We start from the raw sequence: 22,065 nt of genomic DNA, 5'->3' as shown, positions 1-22,065 counted from the left end.
ACAGCAAATTGGCACATTTTCCTGAGCATTTTTTCCAATGCATCAAACTGTTTCCATCACTACAGCATGGACAGCCACTTTTTATAAAACTAAGCTAGTATGGTGACGCCAACATTCAGTGTAATTTCTATTGGGAACTAATCAAACCAAGGTTGAAGCAAGCATCAGCAATAGAACAAGGACTGAGCTATGCATAATTCAATCAAGGACAAAATAAAAAGCAGCAAATGATGTTAAGATGAGTTATGCCTGTTTAACTGTACGTCATGGAAAGATTGCTGAATAAAACACCCCACTGTGATGGATCTTTCAGACTCAAGTTACTGCAGCAGCAACTAAAATTTGGCGTTCACATACCCGTTATAACTGGTATCTTTGAAATGCTGAATCACCAAAAAACAATATCTTTCTTCATAGTGAAATAAAATAATCCAGAAAAGATCATCTAGAAGTGCACAAGAGCACAAGATGACCATGATCATAGCTCCTGTTTCAGCATAATTCAAACTACTTTCCTGTTCAGTTAAAATGGCCTAGTACATTTAATCTCAGAGTCCTACCTCCTCCGTTTTTGTAGCAGAGGTAGGGGAACCTCCACACATTGCCCAGACCGATGATCTCTCCGGCCACAGACAGGATGAACTCGATCTTGTTGCTCCATTGGCCTCTCTCATTGTAGTCCCCGATGGGTCGAGAGCTGGTGCTGGAGCTGTCCCCGTCTTTAGAGTCCTCTGGTTTACCGTTTATCACCGGACCACTCTTCTCAGCCGTCATGACTTCCACTCACTCTAAAGAAACACAAAAACAGATATCCAACTGTAAGGGACTGTAGAACTACCTAATAATAAGAATATACTGGATTTATTGAGCGCCTCAAAATACCCAAAGTGTTTTATAGTCCATTATTTATTTACTCCACACATGATGAAGGTAAGATACTACTGTAGCCACAACTGCCCTGGGACAGACAGACAGAAGCAAGGCTGACAATCTGTGCCACCAACAACACTCATACACACCAAATTCATGTGGGTGAAGTGTCTTGCTTAAGGACACAACTGTTTTTGCCACTGGCGCTCCATTGTGCCACCTGGTATCTTACATGGGACATTTTGAACTGAAGTACATAGACTTAGTACATAGACAGAGATAAAACTTCAGTAGGTTTACTCAAAAAACAAAAAAAACAAAAAAACGACCTTTCAAAACACAACAAACAACTTTTCATGTATATCAAATACAACTGGATAGTAGGGCTTTAACTAATGATTATTTTAGTAGTTGACTAGTCAGCAATTATACAGTTTTTTTTGTTTCAGTTATTTAGTATTTACAATGCCTCTTACTTTGGTCATGTGTTTTAGAATCTGTAGTCCAGTTAAAGATTGTGATTATCAAAATCTCACTACGATTATTTTAATAGTCGACCACTCGACAGTTAATCATTGTAACTTTTCTGGATATCAGATTTCAACTAATGTAAATACTATGTCACTCAAACAACATTACATTATTTCATGATTCATTCCCTCGGCCTCCCTGACACCCATCAAATTTTCTATCATCTCTAAACTATTTTGTCTTTTATAGATGAATTAATACTACCACACTAATGAACAAGATGGAAGCATTTAATCAGAGGGCACAATAGAATGAAGAGACTGTACATGAGCTGATCTTGTGATCAAAGGGACCTGCAAACTACTGTCAGCCCTGCATGCAGATGTGAGGCTATAGGTGTTACACAATTTAATTAAGATATTGAAAAAGCTGTTCTACAGCAATTTTGTTCAGTCACTTGTGTATAAAAACAAATATCTTGTTTCTGGGGAAATATTTAACAAGTGATTAGAGGATAGTATTCTTAGAATTTCCCAATAATCACTATAACAATTGCTAAACAAGCAATGTGATTGTGCAGGGAGATAAGACAATGTAACCATGTCCAACTGATTGACAATCACTGAGTAACAATTTGCCTTGAACACACTTTTTCTGTATGAAACCTTGTGCAACATTAAGTCAAAATTGCATTTGAAAATGCGCATTTCAATAAATAAAGTCTTGTCTCCTTGTGCGCAACTATCCATATAATTCTAGGCCTAACTAAATCCAATAAAAGCGTTAAGTGAGATTGGTAGTACCAATTCAGAAGTGCTTTAGTCTAGACTCTAGTCAAGTCCTGCTCTGTACTCACCAATGTCCTCGTCCTAGAGACAGATCCTGTGACTCCCACCAACACTGTTTTCCAGCCCACGGGACGGTTCAACCTCAACGGGAGGTCAAAAGAGACGGGGGTCCAAACCACGACAAACAAAAACGTCTGTGCGTAATGGTTTAGGCGTTTTGACGGCTTTTGTAGTTTCTTAAAGACGAGGATCCTGTCGCGCCGGAGGGATGAGGTCCTGTGTGAGCCGCTGGAGAACACGACTGCGCTCCAACTCCGCGAGCGCGCGCCTCTCAAGCGCCTGGAGTTGGACACGCGCCATGTGGTGACCAACGCGCACAGCGCGCGGACGCGAGTGGAACCACAAAACTGAAACATTTAAACTTTTCTAAATCTCAAAAATATGATATTATGTGCTTTGCCTGGATGGAAATGATACCAAGTAGCGTGGTGCGTAAAAGAAACTCGTGCGTAAGAAGACCATTCCCGCGTAAAAGCGCAAAGAAACCAAACCAGCTAACAAATTCCCCCATTCAGTGTTCCTGGATATTTAGATCTGACAGCGTCTTTACAAAATGATAAACAGATTAAACCGCATCATGTGTAAAAGGGCAGCTTCGCGTGCGCCCTGCTGTCCCACAACTGGTCCACCAGATGGCACTGTACACTGCGGCGAGATGTTATTACAATTTGGTTTGCAATAACTTCTGTAATAATTTTCACCATGAGATAAAATTTGTTATTGTAGCTAATTTGAAGCCTTGAGGGCATGGTGATATCTGAAAGAAAAAAGTAATAATTAACCTATAAATATATAAAGTATTTTATGGTACAATTGTAAGATAAGGCTGGTAATAAACTAGAATCAACAAAAATAATGTTGTTCCCGAATAATTACACAGGAAAATTAATAAGACCATTTTGGTGTAAGCAGCTGGTCGATGTTTCACAAACACTGGGGCCAAGGCTCATGAAAGGGCTACACTTCAAATAGTTTAATTTTATTTGGTGCCTAAAAATTCAATAATGACATAAAACTGTCTATTTCAAATTCCTTAGATTCAACACGTATTCATTCGAGGCCTTAAGTCAAACACAGCCCTGTACTTCCTTGTTGTCTGCTGTCGGTGGGAAGTTGGTGAAAAGCCGTGACCCGGAGAGACTTATTATTGCAGTCTGACTTCTTTGTAACTCTGAGACCACATCGGTGAATACAAACTCTGTCTCTTTGTTTGGACCAAAAATCACTCCATCATCACCACAAAAGCACGCCCCATTCACACTCACTGTATCACACTTGTCACCCCCACATGATGAATTATCGGACGTCATAACCACCCATGCTGATTCTCAAACAACAATTTCTGAATATGTGCAAAGGTTTTGGGGTGTATGTTTAGTGGTATCCAGGCGTGATGTAGCGGCAGCATTAGGAACTCCCCTGGCTGTGAATGCCCTGCCCCCGTGCCTTCACTCTGGGGTCACCCGTCAGTGGGAGAGAGGAGGAAGTGCCCCGCATGAGAAGTGTGACCACCCAAAGAGACTGGCACCACCTCAGTGCACCATTCAAACAAGTCAAGTCTGTATTTATGCCACAACAGACAGCAGAGGGAGCAGAGGGGAGGAGAGCACAGCTAATATGCACCTTCACTGCTGGTCCCATTCAGCATTCTCCTGTTTGCTCTTGGTCATTTCTTGAATGAGACAAGATCATTTAGGATTTAGTTGCAAACAAACTTTAAAGGTGTGCTATGTAACTTTTCTGGTGGATGCTCTTTTGACTATTTTTAATATTTATTCTGTAAAGCATCTCTTAGTGTCCTGAAAAGTGCTATATAAAATAAATAAATAAAATAAAATGCATAATTATTAAATGTATTGAGTTTACTACCTGTTTGTCTCCTGAAATGTTACACAGAACTTGTCAAGCTGGTGCCATTTAATGCCTCCGCTCAATTTCATTTCTTTCCAGTGACTAGATCAGGAATCAAAATACTATAGACGGTTCGCAAAAACCCCTAAAATGCAAGTTCGGGCACCAGCCAATCAGTGAAGAATCATACATTCTGTGTTGGCAACGATTCCTGAGATCCAGGATTTAAAGCCGGAATAAAGAGAATGTTTGGTGAATTTCATCAAGGGGAAAGACATTATTGTCCTTCTTCCCACAGGATTTGGGAAAAGCTTAATATACCATTTAACCCCGTTAGCAGTGCATTACATACGTGACTACCAAATAGCAGAGACTGGTTAAATGATAAAAAGTACTCGCCTACCGTTGAGCGAACAAATTCTACAAAGTGAAACTGTCTGATGAATCAGGCTACCACAGAACACCAGTAAACTTAAATGTTCCACAGCACACCATTAAACTTAAACTATCTCCATTGAGACATATATAGAGCTACCAAACCAAGTTACAGGTCAGATGACTTATAGTAAGAATAATGTTTTTCAAGGTATTTTTGAGTAATAAAAATATTAATGCAAGAATGATAGATCGGTTTAATGCAGGGGTCTCTAACCTTTTGACTCCTGTGAGCTACTTTTTGTAAAATGAAAATGCCAGAGAGCTACTAATTTTAGTGGTTGTCAGAAATTTTGTAAATCTAAGAGTCATGGTAAGCTGAAAAAGAGGTACAATTAGATGTCTATAAAACATAACCTATTATGTAGTAAACAGTGCACAAAATAAGGCATCAAAATGATACTTTTACAAAGGAAACAAACATTTAATCAGTCAAATTTGAGTTATTCAGTGTAGCATGTATAATTCAGAAATCCCTTGGTGAGCTACTTGGAAGAGAGTGGAAAGTGACTGGTTACAGGTTGGAGACCCTTGGTTTAATGTGTACTCTGGAACATCTCTCCACTTGTTGTAAAATGCTAGCCTGTGTCGAAAAGTGTACTCTCCCTTTATAATTATGGATATTTGCTGACTTACTTTTAAAAGCCTTTAAAAATGAACAAAATGTGTGTCTTCTCTGATAAAGAAAAGTCAGTTCGGGAGAAATGAAACCCTTTGCTCATATTATTTATAACTATTGATTAACTAGCAGGGGCTTAAAAAACATAAAAGTCAAATCCACAAATTCTTTCATTCACATTAACATCTTCTCAAAACACCAATTAATCTGCACGCTGTAATTTCTTTTTATCCAATCTCAATTAAACAGACCTATAAATATTGTGATGTCATACAAAATCCAGCAGTAGTATAGTATAAAACGGATTGTGTGAGTCCTCCCCAAAGGCACTGTGTCAAATACATAATCTGAAGGGTGAAGGAGGTAATGTATTTGTCTGTCTGCTTTTATTACCTGAGGGACAGTGTGATCAGGAGAAGACGAGAAGACACCCACCACATTCAATCTATTCACTGCCAACTGATGCCTGTGTAACCTGTGTGAGTGTGTGTGTGTGTGAGAGAGAGAGGAAGAGAAGAAGAGAGAGGAGGAAGAGATGATAGGGAAAGAGAGAAAGAGATAGACAGTATGGAGGGATTAGGACATCAAAAAAGGGGAAAAAGACAATGAAAAGATGCTGGAAAGAGAGAAGACAGGAGAGAGATAGTGGGGGAGAGAGAATGGAGGAGAGGACAGATAGGAGATAGATGTAGGTAATCATAGAGCTGTCCGTTCAGGGTCAGAGCAGAGGACTGAGTTTGACAAGAACAGGACGAATGTATAACTGACAGTGAAAAAAAATCAAATGTTTTATCTTTATTCAGTCTGTGATGTGCAGGGGGCTTGTCATCAAAGTGATGAACTCTGTCAATCATTATATTAGTGTGACCACCTCAAATAATAGTAATAGTATGTGGTAGGACATGGGGGGATGCATCTGGATAATAGGCTTATAAAAAGGCTACGATTGTTGTGTTTTAGTTTTAGTTTTTCCTCGAGTGACGCGGAAAAGACGGAGCCACTGTCTGTGTGAATGTTCCTGCATTGTTTGATTGTCAGTGTTTATCTCTTATAGTTTGTAACAGTAATAGATCACATATTACAGCACTGGCAAAATTATCTGTTTTATCTCCATGACGATATAGATGGCATTTTAAGGTCAAATGTGCTAAAATGTGCCTTTTAATGCCTTTGCTGAGTTTCAAGTCTACTATTAAATGTGAACGGACCATAAAATTAACCACAAATGTGCAAAAATATCACTTCATACCTTTGTGTTTGTTTTAATTATAGAAAATATACAAAAATATATATTTGAATTCTGCATAACCTCTAAAACAATGGCAATATTATGCTTTTTTCAATATATCTCCCCACTTAGTTTACAATCTGGTAACAGAGGGAACTCAAAAAACTTATTACATTACTCACTACATTTTTGCAGGGAATATTTATGTGGTCTCCGTAATCATTATTTGTTGATTTCAGAATGATTAAATGTATAATTGTTATTATTTATCTCGTATACACATCATTTGTAATAGCAACAGATACATATTACAACTTGGAGTGGAGAACACTTTAAAAAAATTATGTCAGTTTTGTTTTTTTTGTTTTGTTCACCTTATCTTCATGGCGATACAGATGACATTTTATGTGCTAAAATGTGCCTTTAAATGCCTTTGCTGAGGTTCAAGTGTAGTATTAAATGTGAATGGACCATAAAATGAACCACAAATGTGCAGAAATATCACTTTATACCATTGTTTTTGTTTTAATTATAGAAAATATACAAAACATTTTTTTCAATATATCTCCCACCTCAGTTTACAACCCAGAAATACATGACCCCCAAAAAGCTCTACATTTTTGCAGGGAATATTTATGTGGTCACCCTAATCATTATCTATTGATTTCAGAATGATGAAAATGTAGGAACGTTGCTGATACCGATGAATAAATATCCTGTCTTTTGAATGGGAAAGAGTGCAGATGCTTGACTCACCTCAGCTCTTGGTTAGGAGCCATTCACCACTGCAGCACCGGTGCCATCTGGTGTCTGTAGACGTGTACTGCACTTTAAAGGAAAAGAAATGTCACAGGTTTATTTGACTAGCAATAAGGCGATAAATGTCACCTATTGCCTCTACAGCTCAAAAAAGCACTGACTACAGATTGTTCTTAGACTATGGGGGTAAAAATAAATAAACTATTACTCCTCTAGTAACAGAAAAACAATGCAATATAGGGGACAATCTAAAACTGTGCACGTTTTTCTGTATTTTGTGTATTATTGTGCTTTCATTCTCCAACAAAAAAGCACGTAGCTGTCAAAATCTTTATTATTACCTATTATTATTCATTTTCATTCATTTTGGTCGGTAGTTTGTGGGAATCTTTGTGGGCAAACAACCCACAAGTTTAAATACACACTACGTAACTTTTTTTCTTTTTTTTTTTTAAAGTCCGCCAGAATGTTCCACAGTATGACATTAACTTTACCTATATTGCATTTATTCAATTTATCGATGTTTGGTTGCACAAAAATACCTCAAAAACATGCATTATTACCATGAGCGAGTATTTGGGCTAGCATACTGCAGAACATTCAAAACAAAGTAATATCTCCATGAAAAAAAAGCAGGTGGTGAATTCTCCTCCATAAAAGTGCCATAGTTCACCTTTAAATTCACACAACACCATGTCAAATTGCTTCAAAACATACTTAACTACAGTAATTTGAGCATGCAATTTGTTTCTTCCAAGTTCAACCAATGCTCAGACTCTCTCCCCTTTAGCGGAGAAAGGAGTTAGTGGAGCCCAAAATCTTCGGCAGTGGCGCGGTATTGGCGTGTTTTAAAGGCCTGTCAGTTACGGGACTTTTCTCTCGGCCAAAGGGAAGCAGTGGGATTCAAAGCTGGGGCCCGCGAGGAGGTCCTTTCTTCCTGGAAATGGTGCCTCCTGGACTTGAATGCACCCGGACTGCGCTGGAGCGGTGCGTTTGTGGGAGCGCGCTCGGTATTCACGACCATTGCCCCGGGAAGACCTGCTCTGAATGCTGATGTTACGTACACATAGCATACTACTGGGCCAATGGGCTAACAATGCTACTGATTGGCCAAATTGGATAAAATATTATATTAAAAATTACAAAAATCGGCATTGTCAGAGCATTTTAGTCAATATAAGGTCTCTACCCATTCACAATAGTATATAAAGGAATATAATAAATTAAATATATGGCAATTTTTTTAAGTAAATAAATAAAAAAAAAGTTTAATCTCCACTGTAAAGTTTGCCCAAAATACAGAATTATTTTGTTTTTGTTGCACTTTTAATATGTGTGAATGAATCTTGTAAATGAGCTACTGCAACAAAATCATTTCCTAAAAAGATCAATAAAGTATATCTAATCTAAGCCTGATCCAATTTAAGGCAGTGTACATTTTTTTTGCCAAGTTGTAATAACGCGCGCTATTAGCCCACTTTAGTTAGTTACTACGTTAAATGGAGATGTTGTGCCCTGACCAGTGTCGTTCAGAGTAAAATTGTTTCAAGACATTGTTTCGAAAGCTGGTAAAATACTGCCCTCTGGTGGGCATTTGGCTGCCTTATGTAATCCCTGTCTTGCAGTGCATGTGATGTTACAGTACTTTGTAGGATAATAGGGCTCATACAGGACTAGTTTTATGCTTCAAATACCCCGCATTCTTGAGTCTTAATAATGAGTTATTCCTGTATTTGCCTGATCTCATTTTAAGCTTAAATTGGATGGAACAAATAGACTGTGACTGTGGTGAAAAAATGATCAGTGCATTGATTGTGCAGTCATTCTGCATTACAGTCATAGTGTATAGTTCTTGGCACTCTCACCTTACAACCACAAGGTTCTAGGGTCAATTCCTGGAATGTGGGACCATTCATTGTGTGCAGGTGCTCCTTGTGTTTTGCGCAAACCATCAACCTAAAACATGTCAATAAATAGGATACATAAAATGAATGATAAAATTGAGGAAGAGCTACTATTGGGACAATTAAAGGTGCATTGTGTAACCTTTCTGGTGAGAGGTTGTTGTATTAAGCTTATCTGTTCTTCAAGGTATTTTTTCATCAATTAAAACACTGGTAACTGAATGAATGTAGCCAAACCAGTAACATCTCCAACTGCGACAAGCAACTGGCACACTCCCCATGACAAATGTTACAGAGTGCACCTTTAAGCATACTTTATCCTCAACCATAGCTCATCTAGCATCACTACTACCCACTATAATTAATATATTATAAAAAAAAAAAAAAAACACAAGTAAATTTACCAAAAGTGATCCCATCTCTGTTCTTAACCCACCTAATAGAAATAAGCATTAGTCAAACGTTGTCCGGACATTCAAAATGAAACACAGACAGTTTACTGAATGACAGGTACATGAACAGGTGACACACACACAGTAAAAAGTCATGTGACCAGGGCCAGGACACGCCATGCTGGGTCATGCTGCTCCGCGACATTTATTTAGTGATTTTTGCATTTTTTTTGTTCTTTTTCATTCTCTTGTACAGCATATTTTTTGTCTCCACTTGCGCTCCCCTGTCAAAAAAGAGTGTTTGGGACAGTCAAGAAGCAAGCAAGAGTTCATTGACTTCAACAACTTCCAACCAGTCCATAGATTCCCCATATCAGAATAATAATAATATAATTTAACTTGTTCCAGGCTAGAAAATAATTTACATCACACGTTATTTTGACTTTTTGGGAGATCACAAACATTCCAGCAACACACTCTAGGAATTTTCACGGGTGACAATCGGAAAAAAGCATGACGTTTTTGCATAGTATTAAATGAACAGACATTGAGTTCTTTATTATTTACAATTATTGTTATAGATAAAAAAATATCATAAAAACAAGATGAACACTTAATCACTTACCCATGAATGGCTAAGTTCGCAATAATAATATGCCAAAGTTTAAGTATTTGGCATTTATTATTAGTCTTTTTCTTGGTTTTTCCACAAACTGCATGCGTCTAAATACAGTACATCGAGGCAGGTGAGAGTTATATTGCAAGTTTATCATCAGCATTGTCATTATTATTGGTTTTATTGGAGTTTAAAACCTTGTGTTATTATAATATTATTACTGTTATTGTTAATTGGATGGTTTTAATATGTTTGAGAAACAGCAGTGAACAGTCAGTAATGTACACGTGCTGGCCATTTTATTAGGTACAGCTTGCTAGTACAAAGTTGTATTGCTGGGTTTTAGATGACATCATAGCATTGTAGAGGGCAATACATTTTAATACAGATGGGAGTATCTTAAGGTAATACAGTTAAAATGCAGATTTTTGTTATAATATTAAGTTCTAGGGTGGAGTTACTTATTAGATATTTTAGATACTTTAGATATTTCTTATGAAAATGCCATGTATCATGGGTGAAAGCTTCCTGTAATATGCAATATTTTGAGGAATTATATTTATATTATATTTAAAAATAATTTTAAAATGGTTAATCACTACGGCAACGGCTCCATTCATTGTTCAGAGACCCATGGTTAGTTAAAACTGACTCTTGCCCCTCAACTGGCAGTATGACATCATCCACCAATACCAGTTTTTTTTAATCCTTTCATTGTTAATAATCCTAAACATACTTAAATCAGTTTTCCATTTCCTGTACCTGAATAAAATACTTTACAGCTCTTTGCATCGCTTACTATTGTAGAACCTTTGGGCAAGACACATTACTCAACTGTTATGGGATGCGGCATGCCCAGAATAGAAGCAACCATTTGTCAATCTGCTTTAGGTCAACTGTGGTCAATATATCCTGCAACGTCGCAGTATGACCCACCCCTTGTAATCTTAGATACAACTGTACCTAATAATATGACCAGCGAGAATACCACTTTGCATCACTGCTCTATTTACAAAATCTGCATCCTTTTAAAGCTGAATGAGTTTGAATACTGTTGCATTTTGTCATTGTATTATTATTATCGTTACTTATTGAAAATGCTGTCTTCTGCTGTTATGTCGCTGTTAAACATTTCAACAGACAACAAAAAAACCACAAGCGCATTCGACAACTGTTTCATGTGAACTTAGGAATTAGAATTGACATTTTGCCTGAGCTAACTGTGTAAAGCTTGCACCCTCTCCGCGCGAACAAGGAATGGACTGAGGATAAGAAAGAAAAATACCATATCTAGAAGTGCTTGGATACATGATTGTATACATAGAGATTTAAGTAGAAAAATCGTCAATTCGTTGCATAATGGCCGATTTCATGCTCGCCAATGAAGTTAGTAGTAGAAATAATATATTGTAGTAGTAGTAGGCTAGTTTTAATGGTTTCTCCTTTCAATATCGGTCAACATCTCATCGGTAATTATAGTAATGTCAGATTTTGAAAGCACAATGATAATAATAAATAGTTTACGACTAAGAGTACTGTCATTTGGGGTGGAGCCGCAGGAAGACAAACTTGGTTTAAAACACACGAAGCACATCGAGATTTGTACACCACAGGAGTTGTCATTCATATCCAGATAGTGCAGAAAAATTATCTTTTTTATATATAGAAAAAGAGTCAAAGTAACATTCCATTTTTAGTTGTTTTGTTCAGCGAGTCCTCCTTTTTTTAAGATGGTAAAAATGCCAAAAGTTTCATCTTGTGTAGGCTGTGTCAGTATAGCGTTTGAACAAAAAATAAATACGATTTTCCCAAAACTTTTGCAGATTTTTAGAACGTTGCAGCCTTGCGATGGTGATGTTAAGTTAGAGGAGTCTTTTGAACAAGCAGTTTGTTATAAAGGTCCAGATGTGAGCCGCCATTTTGAGCCCAGGCCATAGCAAACAAAAACAAAATATATGAATAAAAAATGACAAAAAAACAAGTTAAATATCCCCCTGTCTGAGAAATGTTGAGAAAACCAAGGCAAGCAACTCCAACTTGATCCCAACAATCATATTGAGTAATATTAAGATTTCACATGTACTATTATTCCCATTATATTTTGGTTCTTTTTGTTAATTCCTCTAAATATCTACAATAATTGACAAGATAGCAGGCAATTTCCAGCAAATATTCTTTTTTCTTTTTCAGTTGTCACACAGCGTTCCTCTTCTGCGCTTTGAAAATAAACAAAACAGGACGTTGAAATCTCTACCAGGTTGTAAACAAATTACATTCTCTTTAAGAAAAATAATTGAAGTAGGAACAAGGCAACATGCCGACAAACAATAATAAACTCTCTCTATATAGTTGTATTTATATTAATAGAATATATCCCATAAATGCTGTTGTGGTCATAAGTTATTTTCCTCTATTCTGACAAAACTACAGTGCAAGTTGAGCCCCATCCACGCCTTTTAAAGGATCAATTCATTTGTACATTGGTTGGATACAGGTTCATGCCAAACACACAGAAACTCGCAAGGCTCTTTAGAAGAAGCTGCTTTCTATAAAAATCAGCCAGGCCCAGCTCGTTCCAACCAAAAATATTAAAATAAACCCATGGCTACACGTACAAAGACATTTTTCATAACACATTTTTAATTAAAATATTCCTGTCTTCCCGCGCAAGCTTACCAAAAGTTACCGAGACACAAGATGGCGACAGATGTGAAAATTCTGCATGTTTAGCTTGTGATGATTTAAAACGATTGAAAAATGGAGTCGTAATGTAAGTCGTGCTATTATTGCTAAGCTAACATATACAGTAAGTACAACCGCTTTATGGCTGCGTTGGGTGATGCAGTTGCTATGGTTACATATTTACAATCTCGCGCGCGGATACCAAAAGGTTAGCGTTTAGCTCGTCTCTACGGTATCCGTAGATTTAAAAAGTTTATACATATTTTAAATAAATAAATACATGTGAAAAATGTGTAGAGAAATGTCTGTGTGTGTAGCCAGGCCCTCAACCCCTTTGTATTAAATAAAACCTGGGTAATGTACATTCATGCAGGAGCAACATTAAGAATAACATCAGAATAATAGCAACATTTTCAATTTAATTTAAACTATTATAAGTATTGACAACGTTATTGTGGAGGTTTCAAAGTCACTTCCTCGTAATCCTCCCATAATGCCACTAACACAGTTTTATTCATGTGCAAATGTGGCACTGCAGTACACGTTCGCCTCTCGCCGTTAGCAACCACAAACATGATGGCCGCCGGTTTGTGGGTTTCTTTTTGATTGTACGCTCTTTTCACTTCCTTGCTGTTAAAACGTGAAGTAGCTTTTAAAGGGGAGAGTTTGCATTGCACATATAGGACCGGCCCTACGTGTACCAAGCGTGGAGTAAATAGGATGTTTTTTCGGGCGACTAGGTTACGCTGGAGAGTCAAATACAGACCCCAGACTTAAAATTTCAGGTCAAACATAATTTATTTTGTTTATGGAGGTTAGAGGCTGGTCTCCAAGCTGTGCAGGGGGGAGGCGGGGCTAGAGGACGCGGCGGATTTACTAGTGTCGATGGTAAGGTTGATTCCACTGTCTATTGCGTTGTTGTTTTTGTTGGGAGAAGACGGCTGATTAGAAAACTTCCGCCTCCTCCTCGCAGATTCTTCGTCGGTGTCGTCAATTAGCGGGATATTGGGGGTGGAGTCGTCGATCCTAAACTCTGGATGAGTCATGAAGTTGTGAATGGATGAGCGGGAGTCGGGTTTTTCCAGGCCTTCGTACAGGGAGCTACGGAAAGCATTCACGACGCGGATCTGAAAGTGAAAAAAGCATATAAAACGATGAGTGGTGACGTTTACACTAGTTTAAAGGGTTTTGAGGGACCCTTGGAAGATAAAGACAAAACAGACAGAAAATTAATATTATTTTGAGTTGAAAAAGTGAAAAAGAAGTCAGCAGTCAGTGTTTCGGCTTTCACAAGATGGCTACAGTTCACAAGTCACTCAAGAACTTGGCGTGCACTAAGGAAAACCGTGAAGAAACACAATTGTAAAGAAAAACAACCAAAATAATCGTACATTTCACATCTCAAAAAGCAACACAAAACGCTCGTTGTAAGTATACGCTTTTTTAGTCCAATGTGCGGTATACCTAGAAACAAGCCACGTTAATAATATGGAAATGCTCACAGAAACAAAGTAAATAAGGAGAAAATATCACATGCAGTAGAAATCTGGTGGAGAGGTGAGTGAGGAGAAGAGGGTTAAAGAGCTCAGACACCCAACTATACCGGGTGTTTGGGGCGTCTGTCCGGGCGTTCCACACAGACTTTGATGACACACTTAAAATAACAGTAAACAATGTGGGTGAGGCGTGGTCCAGTGGTAATGGGGTAACACAGGCATCGCAATGGAAAAAAAGAGAAATAATAATAAAAATAAGTGGTAAAAACACATCGGTTTAAGATGTGGTGGACACAGAGGAAACACAAATGAACATGCAACAAGACACGGACGAGGGCGCACACACTGCAACACTAAAACATGTGTGACAGGAAGTACACACTTTGTCTGAGGTCAAAAGGTCAACTTCATGCACAGCTCGGAAAACACTCAAGTACAGGCTCCCAGTACTTATAGATGGTGATTGTTAGATTCATAAAACATAACATTTCACATACACTAGCTAAAGTATGTTTTGATATGCTTACTGCAAAAAAAGTAATAAACTGTATTTTTTAATTCATTAGTATCATATGTTTTTGTTTTTATTTTTGTGCTGTGTGATTATAATATTCACTATATAAATGAAGTACACATAGAGATTGACCGAACTGACAGAAATGATGGATGATGCAGATATTTTTGGGCTGATATTACTTTATTGTCCCCAATTTATATAATTTTTATTCTTTACAAACTCACTCACAGCCCTTTTTACCACAAACCTATAAGAAAGTGGTGTCGTCATGTTTTCTCCTTGCATTTAAGTGTCCATATACGTAAAGCTTTATGTGCATTCTTTAGGTACTAAGGCGGCCAAAACAAAATAACAGCCTGTGATGGAGATTTAAGGCCGATAGCTGATATGCTCAGAGTGCAAGTATATATAAAATGTATAGGTCCATCAATATCCAATAAATATTTAAGCATCTGCGTGATCAATACGAAAAAGGCTATATGTATTGTAGTTGGCATCTTTAAGGTCTGCGGTGTGATAAAATATCATTATTACTGAATAACAGGAATAATAGGGACATTGGGAGCTCTGGGAGAGTTGGAGCTATAAAGTGAAGACAGAATTAAAGGTATCTGTTTCTATGGCGACAGTAAGCTACAAAAGCATCAATGAATAGAGGCTTCAGTGTGTTTGGATTCACTGTTAAGGTTTACCAAGATAATTCAAAAAGATGCTGTCTGCTCTGAATGAGAATAATATATGAAGAAAATATAATTACTGTACTTTATGTGGCCTTATTCAAATCAGTGCAAGATTATGAAAAGATCTATAATAAAATCTGGTAGGAACCAATTATTTTCGACAGACAGTGGCTGTTTACCCGCTTTGTTTGTTTGCTCTCTGTCTGAATTGGCATCTAAAGTTGTATTTTAAATAGGTAAATTGAGTTTTCCCATCTCAAAGTGTATTTTCAAAGATTGTTACAAAAATCAGACCGCAAGTTTACACTTACACTATTACACACTATTGACAACTTGTCCAAAAGAGCCATGTGCATTACTAAGATAAGAGCTAAACAGTCTAAAAATTAAATAATAATAACAATAACAGTCTAAAAACTAAAGACTGAATGAACCTTATCAGTGGTTACGGTTCATTCTGTCTTGATCTATAATAAAATGTTTAACACTCTTGTCTAATTGTTTGTAGTTAGTTAAAACAGTATTGCACAGTATTTGTTATTGCCATATTGTTAGCATTGACATTTGGGCTTATACTTGAGTGTTTGTCCGGGCTCTGGGTAAGTTGATCGGATTAGTCGACACTGAGGTCCGTTGAGACAAACACAGGAGGTGATGGTGATCAGAGGGAGACAAACTCACAACCTGAAATGTTCACGCCGTGGGAATCACCCTCCCTGCGCTCCTAGCACTCTGAGGAAACAAAACATTCAGCGATGAGACGACATACACCTAAGCATGAGCCAGATTTAAGATGAATCTGAACAGAGAGAGGCAGAGGACAGAGGAGAGAAGCACGAGCAGCCAGAGAGACTACTGTCAGGAATGCCAGCCTAACTTTAAAGGAGACCTATTATACTGTTTGGCAAAAGTATTGAAAATCAGTTACAAATGGATGTTAAAGATCGAAACTAGATACTTATTTGAGCAAGTATCAATACTAAAGTCAGATTCCAAAACAAAAATGAACCCTTCCTGCAGCTCTGGAGTGATCTTGAGCTGTATAAGAGCAAATAGACTAGTATATGCCCATGGACCACTCACTATGGAACCTACCTGGACCACTGAGGGATTACACACATATAAAGACAATAGCATTATTATCATCATGGTATTGGCATCGGTATTATATATCAAGTCCATTTTCATATTGTGACAACACTATTATACTGTAACATTAAGCTGTTTAATAAAGTCACTACAGCTTTGTCAAATGCACTTCTCATGATCCTTGAGGCATCTCGGTTATGAATCGATTTGTGGTTTCCATTTAAAGTAGACGGATCATTTCCTGAGTGCGCATTTTAAACACATCCAGGAACATTAACATTTAAGAGAAGACAGAAATATGATCTGCTAATGCAGGAATACTATGCTTTAAAAACATGTTCATGAATGGTATAAACTAGAGAGTGAGCAACTTTTATATATACTAAGAGATGATTGTTTGGAGAGAACACAGTGTTATTTAACAAATTCAGTGTTTGCAATTTAGTGACTGTGAACATTTTAATTGCATTTTTTTTATTACAATTAAAAACTCCACCCAGGTTTGTTAGGGCAAACCTGGAAGTTTTTCTGAAAACTTCCAGTTGAATTTAGAGGTTGTAATAAATTTTGTAACTGTCTCACAGTGCCCACCTTCTGTATCTGTTTTAGAGGCTCAGCCTGTCTATGTGTTACAAGCAACTTGAGAAATGGACAGAGCATAAGCTTGAAGACTACTCAGCAATGTGCTATAGAAATGAAGAAAAAAAAAACTTCTTTAAAGTTTCACTGTAGAGATTAATTGTTTAAAACTCCTAACAGTCAAGCTAGCATAATAGGTCCTCTTTAAAACAAATTGTACATTTATTTATCTGCCTGATCCTTCGTTCAGAGGACGTTTCATTAGGAGCAGTGCATTTCTCCAGTAGATTTAAAGCAGTCCTCTGAAGGAAGCACCTGTAGATGGCACTGTTTCTGTGTGGCTGGCGTCCCTGAGGAGACAGAGCTGAGAGCAGAGTGACAGAGGCTGACTCACGGCCAGTAGGGGGAGCAGTAGCAGCAGTAGTGCTTGTAGGAGAGGAAAGGGCATTGGACAAGGACACGTGACTAGGACTAGAAACATTGGTTACATCCTGGGTCTGGCTGGTGGTGGACGACTGGCGCCTCAGAGCCCCCGCGCCCTGAAAGGACGTGCCGCTCTTGAAGGTGTTGACTACTTCGATCTGTAAAGACGGACACAGGACAATGGCTCTGAGAGACATGTAGACAGCCCACACAGCGGAGAGGGGGGCTATGTTTTTAAAGGGACACTGCACTTACCTCAATAACAGCTCTACAGTTTTACATCTATCCATGAGTTTCACAATGATGAAGATATAAGACTGTAGCCAAAGCGATTAACAATAAAGGGTGCGCTATGTAACTTTTCTGGTGGAGGGTTCGTCATCGACTGCATGGAGATATTATTACTGTAACAATAATTATGCAAATTTTCAAGTTAAAGTAAGTGTAATTATGAATGCAAGATACTGTCAAACAATCTTGGCAAAGCGATAACATCTTTATTAAAACAATCAGGTGGCAAACCCCTTACCATAAAAGTTAAATAGCGCACTTTTAAATCAAAATATTGTATGTTTTGAATGTCTTTTAAAGTCCTCAAGATGTCACATATAACAGAAAGCTGAAATCCATGAATATGAAGGCTTTTCCAATTCCCTCCACTGGCATGTGATGAAAAGTATGAATGTTCAATCAGAGCTACACAACACATGTTGAAATGGCAGATATGGACATGCAGAGAGGCTTAAGTATATAATATATTTCTTATTGATAAAAAAAGCAACTCTAAGAACATGCAAATCTTTAAAATTCTCAATACAAATGTTACTTTAGGACATTAGTCTGCAGTAGACAGCTAGTAGTTGTAAAAACAAAATCACTACCTATATACTAATACATATAAAAATATCATCAGTATCAAAACTAGATATTCAGTTCAATTCAAAACATTCAAAAGTATTAATACTGAAAAAATCCAAAATAGGACAAAGTTGGAGCTTTCCTAAATAGTTTAATAGAATAATAATTATTATTAATTATACAATTCAAAATCTATTTCTCAAGTTCCACTGCTCCAAGTTGAACAGTTACATTCAAATAGGTCTTTAAGGTCACAGTGGTGCGGTCAGATCGTTGTTGTGTGAGCCTCCCTCACATCTGCAGAACCTTCATTTACCTTGGAACAAATCCTTCATGAACAACATGCACAGGCAGACTTATAGTTACTAAACTGACAGCAGGAGAGGGGTGGAATTTGAAAAGTTTTCAGATCCTTCAGGAGAAAACAAGGTTGAAAATCTTAATGTTTCTACCATTCCCTTGTTAACATAAAAGCATGCAAGTTTGATAAAAATAATACATGAAAATAATAGTTTGACACTTAAACACGCACTGAGGTTCTGGAAGTAAATAGCCCAATCATTTTTCTCATAAACTTAAAAAAAATCTGATTAAAGTTTAAAGGCATTGATGAGGTTAACCAGCTATGTGGCAGATAATTAAGCCATTGTTGTTGTTGAATCAGTGCAAAAACTAATTTAAAACTTTACATTTGTCTTTGTTTTACAAAGTCTCAGAAACATAAATAGACTAGGTTTTATGGTCATTAGTTACCAAAAAGCTGATTAGTCCCCAGCAAGCTTTCAAACTTTTAATATTATTTCATTTTCGGAAAGTCTATGTGAAAAATGAATGTGAAATTCATGAATATGCCATCACTGTTGAGTTCCATTAGGACTGGGAAACTCAACAAAATCATCAGATGGAGATAACTTACAAACTCTCACTATTTAAAAAAAAAAATGGGCAGAATTAATAATAATTAAAAAAAAATTTTTACACTTACTTAAAAAAGTACTGATAAATCATCAGAACAATGAAAACTGTATTTCACTAACAAGTCGTCTTTCCTTTATGATCTTCGATATAAAAGTAGTTTAATCTCTGCTCTGTGATTACCTGGGTCTGTATGCGGTTGAGGCCCCTGAACCACAGGATCTGGCCCCTCCTCAGCTCTCTTTCCGCGTGGTCGATCTCTTCATTCTCCTCATTCACGTCCTCCTCCGGCAGCTCGTCTTTCTGCGACAAAGCGCCTGCCCTCCTCAAGAAGCGCAGTTTACTGTTGGGGATGGAGGCTATCACCTGATATACAGGGATACACAGGAGCACAGAGAGGACTGGATCAAAGCACGAACACAGGACACTGACAGGATATTACACTTATGATAATGTATTACTATGGCATTCATCTATTTACTGCATATATAAAAAGGTCTTACAAGCAGAACAAATATCTGTCATTTAAAAAGACCTTGATGTGAATGAATGACTTTTTATTCAGGCATTACAATGCATAAAACATTGTGTATCAATCATTTGTTCATGTTGGCTGCTCTTCCATACTTGGGCTCTTCTGGTAGTACTGGTAGCTTAAGAATTAGTTCAGTCATGGTTTTGTGTTTCATGGTTCTGTTTTTGTCCTACTTTGGCAGTAGTTTGTTCAATATTTCATTTAAGGTGATACAGTATACTTTAAAATGTGATTAAAGTGGTACTATTAAAAAAAGGTATTATATTTGGAGGGATTCAATATGATATTACTAGACTATTGCAATACCAACACTAGATAATTCCAAACTGGTTACATCTCAGCTGAAGAGTGAATCCAGAGGGAGAAATGAGCGAGGTACCTGTCCCCAGACGAGCTCTCCAAGGCCCAGGAACACACACCACATCCACTTCTCCAGGTCCAGAGGCTGACAGCTGAATGGCTTACCCCCAAACTGTACTATCACAATCTGGATACAGAGAGAGGGAGGTGGTGAGAGAGAGAGAAAGAGAAGAAAGAGAGAGAGAGAGAGAGATCTGGGTAAACAGAACTACACAAATATGTCATCGTACCAGATGGTCATCTCATCTGCACAAACTGAATGTTACATAAAAAACTTTTACTAATTCAAGTTATTGCATTTACATATATCCATGTCCAGCCATTTCCTAGTTGCTTTTCTATGACAAAGTAGTTAAAGGTTTCAGGTTTTCCTCAAATGAGTATGAAGGCTCAAATCACAAGAAGAAAATGCAGTGAAAAATAACAAATTATGGTCAATTACAATGACTGTCTGTGATTAGACAGTCTCATTAGAGCCTTCATTTTATGCTCATACCATTAAGCAACTTCCTGATTGGTAGTTTCCTGGTTAATCAGTTAGCATTGTGAATCATCTTGGAATACTTTAATTAATTTTTGTTTTGTGAATTGAGATTTGTTAGTTGCTTGGATATAGTTCCTACATTCTCGTGTCACTGTAATCTTATTAATCTGTCTGACTCTCATGCCTTTATCTGCAATGAAACAATCAGTATTTACTATATAAAACTCAGCATTGCCCCATACCTGTACTGCAAATGTTCCAAAGACGATGGAGCAAAAAATTGGGTTCCTGAAGATGCCATCAAACACATTTCTCTCTCCGTGGATCTTTCGGGCATTGATCTCGTTGAAAAGTTGCATCATGACGAAAGTGTTGAAAATGATGGTGTAGTGTTCAGATGGAGGAGAGTGCAGAGGAGCGTTACGACCACTGTCAATGTCAAAGATCTGCTCCCCTGTAAAAAACAAAACAAAAACAAAAACATAAGGACACGTTTTAACTGTGTGTTTTGTCATTAGTACAAATTAGCAATATAAGGTATCTAAATAAAAAATTCAATTGGATACAAATCAGACAAACATAGAACTCGCAATATATAGCATGGATGGAAAAGTAATCAAGACAAAATGAGGTCTGACGGGGAACCAGGACAAAATCAACATTAAATCAGAACTACCAGGACTAAACCAGTATTAAATTAAGACTAAGCCTAAGACTATTGAAACCAGCAAAATATAAATAAATAACAGAAGTCAACAATGATTGTTTCACTATTTGATTTACTAACTTCCTGTTGGTTAAACAACTTCTTTTTAAACCCAGTGAGGCTCTACAAAAATAGCTTATACTGAATTGAATTACAGATCTGTCCGTACCGACAAACAGCAGAGAGAAGATGATGATGAGCTGGTAGACTCCGTGTCCCAGGATGTTCTTGGTCATGGTGGAGGAGATGAGGGGCTTGTTGCGTCCGTAGGGTTTCCTCTTGAGCAGAGACTCAGTGGGAGGTTCAGTGGCCAGAGCCAGAGATGCAAACGTGTCCATGATAAGGTTCACCCACAGCATCTGCACTGCCTTCAGAGGGGAGTCCTGCAGGGAGCAACAGCACAATGTGTGAGAAACATACTGGGTTTTCAGCTAAGCACTGAATCAAGAAATTTCACTGATATTTCTGCTTTTTGTAGTGTATGTCATACAACTCATACTCTAATCCAGCATAGACGAATTGGAACCTTTTTATATTTGGTGAGAACATTTCTATTAAATTTATTTATTCTTGTTGTTTTTTACACTATTGATACCATGATCATTACCTATGTCGCAAGACAGCAGACTAGGTTTGTGTTAGTGTTGTCTTATAACATTAAAACAATATAATATTATTTTGTTTACAAAAAAAAAAAAAAAAAAAAAAAAGGCTTGATACTCAATAATAAAAGCTTCATTTTGTTAGA

General features: G+C 37.4%; 2 protein-coding genes across 2 annotated transcripts in view; both read right to left on the bottom strand.

Annotated features, from left to right (window-relative positions):
* Positions 1-7,153, bottom strand: part of slc6a11b (solute carrier family 6 member 11b) — a 52,627-nt gene extending 45,474 nt beyond the window's left edge. Inside the window, exons 1-2 of the mRNA XM_020933902.2 lie at positions 7,079-7,153; positions 561-788 (exon numbers count right to left, since the gene is read on the bottom strand). Of these exons, the coding sequence (XP_020789561.1) occupies positions 561-774 (214 nt within the window). The 5' untranslated portion in view covers positions 775-788; positions 7,079-7,153. The remainder of the gene's footprint in view (positions 1-560; positions 789-7,078) is intronic.
* A 5,109-nt stretch (positions 7,154-12,262) lies between these two features.
* atp2b2 (ATPase plasma membrane Ca2+ transporting 2) overlaps positions 12,263-22,065 on the bottom strand; it is a 156,202-nt gene continuing 146,399 nt past the window's right edge. Inside the window, exons 19-24 of the mRNA XM_055160704.1 lie at positions 21,487-21,700; positions 20,854-21,065; positions 20,147-20,254; positions 19,416-19,598; positions 17,525-17,617; positions 12,263-13,802 (exon numbers count right to left, since the gene is read on the bottom strand). Of these exons, the coding sequence (XP_055016679.1) occupies positions 13,491-13,802; positions 17,525-17,617; positions 19,416-19,598; positions 20,147-20,254; positions 20,854-21,065; positions 21,487-21,700 (1,122 nt within the window). The 3' untranslated portion in view covers positions 12,263-13,490. The remainder of the gene's footprint in view (positions 13,803-17,524; positions 17,618-19,415; positions 19,599-20,146; positions 20,255-20,853; positions 21,066-21,486; positions 21,701-22,065) is intronic.

Source organism: Boleophthalmus pectinirostris, unplaced genomic scaffold (genome assembly GCF_026225935.1).
Source record: "Boleophthalmus pectinirostris isolate CB_2022bp ecotype Guang Dong unplaced genomic scaffold, ASM2622593v1 HiC_scaffold_3, whole genome shotgun sequence".
In the NCBI taxonomy this organism is placed as follows: Eukaryota; Metazoa; Chordata; class Actinopteri; order Gobiiformes; family Gobiidae; genus Boleophthalmus; species Boleophthalmus pectinirostris.
This window is presented reverse-complemented; position numbering and strand designations above follow the sequence as displayed.